Source organism: Hoplias malabaricus, chromosome 5, assembly GCF_029633855.1.
Source record: "Hoplias malabaricus isolate fHopMal1 chromosome 5, fHopMal1.hap1, whole genome shotgun sequence".
NCBI lineage: Eukaryota > Metazoa > Chordata > Actinopteri > Characiformes > Erythrinidae > Hoplias > Hoplias malabaricus.
Genome location: NC_089804.1, coordinates 48,100,677 through 48,108,263, shown reverse-complemented (window position 1 = coordinate 48,108,263; position 7,587 = coordinate 48,100,677). Strand labels below are relative to the sequence as shown.

Sequence of the window (7,587 nt, the reverse complement as noted above, 5' to 3'; positions counted from 1 at the left end):
AATACTTTTTGCACAGTACTGTTGTCCCTATTGTCCCTTTGAAGATATAAAAAAAAGATAAAACACTGGGTACCACTTTAAAATAAGACTACAATTATAAAGCCTTATAAATGGTTTAAAAATGAGTTTATTAAATTGTTATTAATAAAGTTGTATACGCCTTAAAATCATTAATAATAGTTTTTTTACACAGAAATAGAAAGGGCAACAGTGACGTTTTTGTGTAATACTGAATGTATCAAAGAACTTGCTGAAAATTGTAAAGAATAAGCTAAGACCTGAGGAGGAAACCGGAGCATCCAGAGGAAACCCACATGGACACAGGGAGAACACACCAAACTCCTCACAGACAGTCACCCAGAGCGGGACTTGAACCCGCAACCTTCAGGTCCCTGGAGCTGTGAGACTGCGACACTACCTGCTGTGCCACCTGACTAATAATTATTAATGAAATTTAATGTGTTTACAACCTGATTCATAAATATTAATAAACAGATTATAAACAATGAATGACCCTTTATAAGTGTAGTTTTATTCCAAAGTGGTACCAGATATGGTGTAGTATAATAAGACAGTGCTGCTGTACCATTTGCTTTACGCAGAGCCATGCTTTAAGTTTTGTCTGATGCTCAGACTGAGGTCTGCCACAGCTGAAGAATTGTCTGAGATTATGCACTACACCAACATTGATTACCATAACATAGCAATCAGGATGCATTCACAACCATCAACTGATTCAATAGGGCAGTTATTATGACACAAACAAATTTTTTCCACGAGAGGACAGAAGAAATTGAACGTGTACATCTGCAGTCTGTGGGAGGAATAATTTTTGAGCACATGTAGTGTAGCAACAACAATCTGGCTGTGCATCTTTGATCAAACTCAGTAATGAGAGAGAGAGAGAGAGAAGGAAAGAAAAACAGCCTGATCTTCTCCTCTTTACAGCAATTTCTTCCACATCTGTTGTTTTGTCTTTGATGCCCCACATTGCTCAGCAGCACATTATTGCTGATTCTCTGTGATGGCTGCCATTTTACACACATCATTTGCTTTGTTTGTTTTCTTCCTATCATTCTCACATTTACTTTCCAAAAAGAGGACCTTCAAGAGACGTTTGAATGGAAGTGTCATCTCACATATCAGCCCAGTTCCAGACTATAAAACATAAATGATAATCTGGTGAAACTGGATCAAAAGCATAGGAGCAATAATCCTAAATACACACATGAAGCATTAGAGCGTTATTCCGGGTGGTGAGATTAGGCACATGGATGGAGGGAGCTGCTGTGGATGGGGGGATGTCCCTGACTGAACAGCAATGACTCTTGTGCTGTAAAGCAACCTGACAGCACACAGTTATAGCTCTGGGGCATGGATGAAAGCAAACACGCTACAGACACAGTTCGGGTTGAGCCTGGGCCTGAGCAGTGCTCCTCCACAAATGCCTCATAGCTGCGAGATGGGAGCGCTGTGATAATTATTTACATTTCCTTTGTTTTCTCAGGAAGGTAGTAGGATGAGACTGGGAAATATCCACCGACATGAAGATCTTCATTGGTGGAATTCTTGTTGTCGCTATGGTTACATGGCCATGGGCCAACTGGGTTGAGAAAAGATGCAGTGACTGAGGCGAGTAGATCTGCACTGTCATGAGTCTCACCCTGCCTTCACACTAAGCCCACACTGGAGCTGCAGGACACAAACTGGGACAGAACAACACACTCAGTGTATGCTTACATTTGTTTGATTTTTTTATTTTTCTCATTTTGACTGCTATATTTACTCTGAATAAAAGGAAATTTATGACTTATTTTTATTTTTTAGCTTTAATGGCACTGCTTCAATGTTTCCCACATATTTATTCTCAACAGTTATCCACTGAGCTTTCAAGATGATCTGCACGCATTGTCCATATAACTAGCTCCAATTACCATATAGTCCCTTTGTTGTTCTGCATACTTTGACCCCTTCTTTTTAGCTTTTTCTTCTCTATACCATTTCAAGACTTTTCCTCAAACATCCTGATGAGCATAGCGACTTGAACCTAATTTTGCATAAGAACTAAAAGTACAGGCACAACTTTTCATCATTGGGTTTGACGCATTTCTATCAGCTGCATAGCCTTAAACACATTGTACCATATGTACTATTTGCTGATTATACTCATTTCCTCAACACGTCAGTTTGACAAGTTTGTGCCCTGCCAGTACAAATGTTCACACACACTCATAGAACCTGATCACAGAGTGCAAAGGAAGTAGCATGTACAAATCGGCTGTCCTTGGTTGCAGCACCTACGACTGAGTTCCACATAGCCTCTGGAAGTTATATCAGCACACTAAGTGTTTGCTTGTACCTTTCCTGGGTTTCCATGGACAAGCAGCTGCACACATGCAATGCTAAGCATCCGCTGGAGTTGTGTAATACACCCTGGCACTGATTTTTGGAGCAGTAAATATATTCTTCAGAGCAAAGAATTACGTTGCCATCTGGCTGTCTGAAAGACAAAGCTGAGTTTGAAGCTTTTTCATCTGATCATTTATTGCCTTTATAATGTCTTTTTTAAGGTGCCTCTAGGCTAGGTTGTTTAAATATTTGTACAGTACATCTGCTGCCTGGGCCTGAATTGCTTACATTATTTCTTCAGTATTTTATGTGCTTGCTCAAAACATACAATGGAACCACCAGTGTAAACGCAGAACACAGGCACCTGTCAGAAGCAGCATCATTGGACAGCAGTGAAGATTACTGTAAAGCCTGGGTTTAGGTCAATGATTCCCCCAGTTCTGCAGTCATTATCTACACCCTGTGAATGCAACCCTGAGAACAACAGTAGCATGACCTTGCATCCTGTGGCCCTCTACAGTTACTGACACTGATGCTGCTTGCCTTACACGGGTCGTAAAGCTCCACCTCTTTGGTGCTGATTACATGACGAACAACTACTGATAATCATTCATGTTTCACACCCAAGATTGCGCTTCCATTTGCACTGCAATCACAAAATCATTTCAACCCTTACCAGTTTAATTACTACATCTTCAAAGCATGGAACTATTTCAGCCCCTGAGACATCACTTATAAAACCACAATACAAAACATTACATTGAATTTCCTTTTTATCACCTGCACTTACCACACAGGTTCACTTTGTATTTCTACAATTATTGTCTACAGTCCATCAGTTGTTCTGCATGCTTTTGTTGCCTCCACTGTGTTATTTAATGGCCTGGGCTTGTACATGATCACACCATATGTATTATTTGGTGCTGGATCATTCTGTGCACTGAAGTGATACTGATGTGGTATTTTTTTAATGTGTGTCTCCCTGGTGTAAGTGGATCAGACTGAACTGCTTCACAGATATAGACCACAAACCTAAAGTTTTCATCCAGCAGCATTATGTGACCATTGAGGATGATCAACACAAAATGTACATCAACAAAGATTATGTCTAATAATTAAATTAAATCTACAAGGTGGACCAAGAAGGCAAGTTGTCCAGCACACGGGACTGTGTTTAAAATCTCTAAATTTTAAACAACACACACACACATAGTAGTGAGCTTAAAACACACATATAGAAAGAGAAAGAGACAGAGCACTGCCCTCTTTCTGTCCAGATGTTGAGGTTTGTAGGACTGTGAGTTAACAGATGGCCTTTTATGCCACTGAAGTGTGGTGTGGTGTGGATTATGTGGTGGCACATGACTGGTCAGAAGGGTGAGGAGCTCTACATGTGCTGGAAATGTTATTCCATGTGCTCTAAGGAAGAATGGCAAATTTGAAAATCATGTGAAGCAAAATCATGAGATCATTGTAGTTCAGTTATCAGTGCTGTACATTTAGAGAGAATGCAACTCATTCCTGGAAGATGACCCTGGTGAGTACAGAAGAACTGAGGAGCTGACACTCCGCATCCTATGTAAAACAATGTCCTAAAATGTATTCACCTTCAACACCACAGTATGTCCTGATTTTAGAATCTAACCCTGAAGAACGTAAATACCATTACATATTTCATTCACGTATGACACGAGAGAGAGAGAGAGAGAGAGAGAGAGAGAGAGAATTTTTATGCAACTGCGCCCCATTACGTCCAAAACTGGTACTACACATTTTGTTTTTAGTGTTGCACTTACATTTCTGTTATTGTTATTACTACTTGATTTTGACTGATGTTAAAGTATATTAATGAAAATAATTTGAGGCACACATCTACTCATTTTCCACTCTTGTATCCTTTTTAGAGTCTCGGTAGGCTGGAGCACCTGGAACAATTTTGAATAGCACCTATACCAGCCTGTGTATCTGGACCGTGGAAGGCACGAGGAGCACTCTAAAAAAAAACATGCTAACTGATGTTTAACTCCTCCTCATAGACTGTAAATTTAGCTTACAGTCCCATGTCTCTGGATTTGCGTCACAGCAACACTATAACTGTTGTGCCACCGAGTTAGTACTGTGTATCAAATAAAGATCCCACCCAAAAAAATTCTGTTGGTAAATCCTCACTTCATGTTTTTTTTTGGTGGGGGGGGGGCTTGTACATCCTACTTAAAACATTTTGGTGGCTACATTTTCCTCCTTTTCATTCAAGAGCCCCCTAGTGACAAGTTGTTGGGTACTAAATATTGATCCATGCATACTAAATGAAAGGTAGAGTTATAGCCTTTAACAAATTAGTGGATATTGTATTGGAGTATTGGAAATAACTTCTAAATATATGTGTGTGTGTGTGTGTGTGTGTGTGAGAGAGAGAGAGAGAGAGAGAGAGAGAGAGAGTCATAAAGGGTTTAAATGATGACTGGAGGTGGACTTTAAAATACCGAGTGCTATATTTTGCAGATGATTATAAACTCTCCTGACCACCCAACGCTAGATGTCCACAGCTCCAATAGCGCACGCGCAGTAAAAATCGCTTTGTTTTGGCACGTGACCGGAAACGGTTCCAACCCGGTTGGAACTGTGCTTGTAAATTCGGTTCAGTTTATCAAAGCGATTCTTCTGAACAATGAGTCGACAACAGCTCGAAGAGTAAAAAATGTTAGTTGTTGTTTTAAATTTATGATTATTATTTGTCCTATGACGGTATCAATTTATCAGGACTTAATTATTTAGCACTTTATAATCTATTTATATAAAACCTATCGATTATTTAAATTATAAAAGAAGTCAATGCCTTTTGACTTTTTGATTTTGCTCAGTGAGGAGGAAGCATTAAGATACAATACAGAACGTATGGTTGTAATATACAGTTGTGTGCAAAAGTTTTAACCTACTTATGAAAAAAGTATATGTTAACATGACTGGGTATTGATTCAATTGGACTTGTGAATCGATTCAAAAGAATCCGTGTTGGTTGGAACCAGGGAACTCGGCGCCAGTGGTAGTTTGACATGGGGCTGAAACGATAAACACAGAGTCTGAGAGGGTAAATAATGTTATCGAGGAACACGGGCAAACCTCGTTTCGAAAGACTGAGCATCGGTTTCGGTACAGCTCCGAGTAAAACGGACAGTTGAGTGACTTAAACCCGTGTCATGTTTAAAAAGTTGCTGCTTGTTTAGTGGGGAGGCTAAAGCTGTTAGCAGGCTAGGAGCTGTAGTTGTCGGCAGAAACCTTTGACCTGGCCGCTTTTTCTCGTTGTCGTGTTGAAGTTATTTTGCCTGTCATTTGTTTTTCACACCCCCATTGTGTCTGTGAAAGAGAGCAGTCAGCTCAGTTCTTGAAAATGAGAAGAACAGGACCTGGCTAACGAGCTTAACTCAGGTCTCCCCGTTGTTTCTTTTCTCATAACTTTCTGTTTCGAAGCGCGTTGCCCTTAACACTGCGCCCTTTTCTTTTATGAATGTCTCCATGTTACACTTGTTTGGATTAAAACGTTTCCAGACGCTTCGATGTGAGGGGCCGCCGATCACAGTCGGCCTAAAACAATGGTAAGCTGAGCATAAAACTATAACAGATAATAATTATAAGCTGATATTTCAGGGTGTGAGTTATTTTCACAGTCCTGAACCTGCTATACATTCAGCACTGACCCAGCTGTCCCCATATGTGCTCTTATGTAGCTACATACGAAGATGAGCCTGTCTAGCGTCTGCTTGTTTCTGTTGGCTGTCATAGAGTCTGAGTAGTTTTCTGTTGTATTTTATGTGGTGAAACAGCCATTGAAATCTAAACATGTAAAATGTGTTAGTCAATATTTCACAATTTGGACTGAATTCACTAAAACCAGTATAATTATGTATTCTTCACCATGTTCCTGAATGGGCTGGTCTCTGTTAGGAGTATTGACAGGTATTTGAGTGGTAGTCACACTGATATAGCAGTAGTATGTTAAAGAGCCCTACAATGAAGGGGCTTGTTAACATGTACATGTAGTGCCCAGAAAATGTATCATAACATGTATATATGTCATTTTGATGAACATAGATTAGTTTAAGGGGCTTAATTAATGACTAAACTGGGACTTTCTTTAAGAATAGCAGTGCATCTGTTAAGACCAGTGTTGCATCTAATTCACTTTTATGAGCACTACACACATCAATGTGTACATTTATTATTCCTTGTTGCTACACTGTTGTCAGTAGATTCAAATATAATAGCTAATCTTTTACTGCACAGTTTGTTTTAGTCATCCTTTAGATCATAAGGGGTCATTTACTAACTACATGAAAGCACTGCTGGGGTTGATGAACTTGAAGCAACACAAAAACCACTAACATTACTCTAACGTTTCATGCATGTCAGTCTCTGTGAAAAGACTGACAATTATTGATGTCATATTCTGTAATTGTAGAGCCATGATTATACATATATTGTACTTGATATAATAGTGGCCAGTGAGTATTGATACAAAGTATATCATATGTCCTAAGAGACAGCATGTGAAATAACTTCCATTTCTATTATGTTGGCTTTTTCCAAATTCATTGAGTATTTGTCTTTTTGTCTTTGTTTTGTTAGACTTCAAATGACCACAGTGAACATTGAGCGTGAAGTCCATGTCCATTATTATAGGAGGTTCCCTTCCACCACCCCCAGCTCATCCCGGTCCCTCCATCCTGACCTCTCATAATGTTGGAGGGACTTGTTGCTTGGGTACTGAACACATACCTGGGCAAATATGTCAGTAATCTTAACACTGACCAGCTGTCTGTTGCTCTCCTCAAAGGTATGATCTTTTCATCTTTGTGTGTTAGGTTGCATGATATTTGTGTACATTTATGAAGGCCTGTGTCCATTAATGTGTAATAAATTACAAATATGAATTATCAAGTAATGGATATTTGTGTTTCAGGGGCGGTAGAGCTTGAGAATCTTCCTTTAAGGAAAGATGCTCTCAGAGAGTTTGATCTACCTTTCGAGGTCAAAGCTGGTAAGATCTGCTTAAGAATGTTATGAGACATTTCCAAAGATTAAAGTTTTACACTTTAGAGGACATTTTTATATTCGTCAAAAGATGCTTTAGTATCTATTGTTTTTTTTTTTGTTTGTTTGTTTGTTTTGTGATGTTTCTTTTTTTGAACGAGTTTATGTGCTTTAAGTGTTGATTACGTGTGATCAGGAATTTCTGGTTTG

General features: G+C 39.2%; 1 protein-coding gene across 2 annotated transcripts in view; it reads left to right on the top strand.

The window, feature by feature from the left end:
- Nucleotides 1-5,455: 5,455 nt before the first annotated feature.
- Nucleotides 5,456-7,587, top strand: part of vps13d (vacuolar protein sorting 13 homolog D) — a 49,467-nt gene continuing 47,335 nt past the window's right edge. Inside the window, exons 1-4 of one of the 2 annotated variants that reach the window (XM_066672084.1) lie at nucleotides 5,456-5,775; nucleotides 5,896-5,942; nucleotides 6,973-7,180; nucleotides 7,307-7,384. In XM_066672084.1, the coding sequence (XP_066528181.1) occupies nucleotides 7,084-7,180; nucleotides 7,307-7,384 (175 nt within the window). In that variant the 5' untranslated portion in view covers nucleotides 5,456-5,775; nucleotides 5,896-5,942; nucleotides 6,973-7,083. Of the gene's footprint in view, nucleotides 5,943-6,972; nucleotides 7,181-7,306; nucleotides 7,385-7,587 lie in introns of both variants that reach the window. The other variant, XM_066672085.1, reaches the window with a different exon arrangement.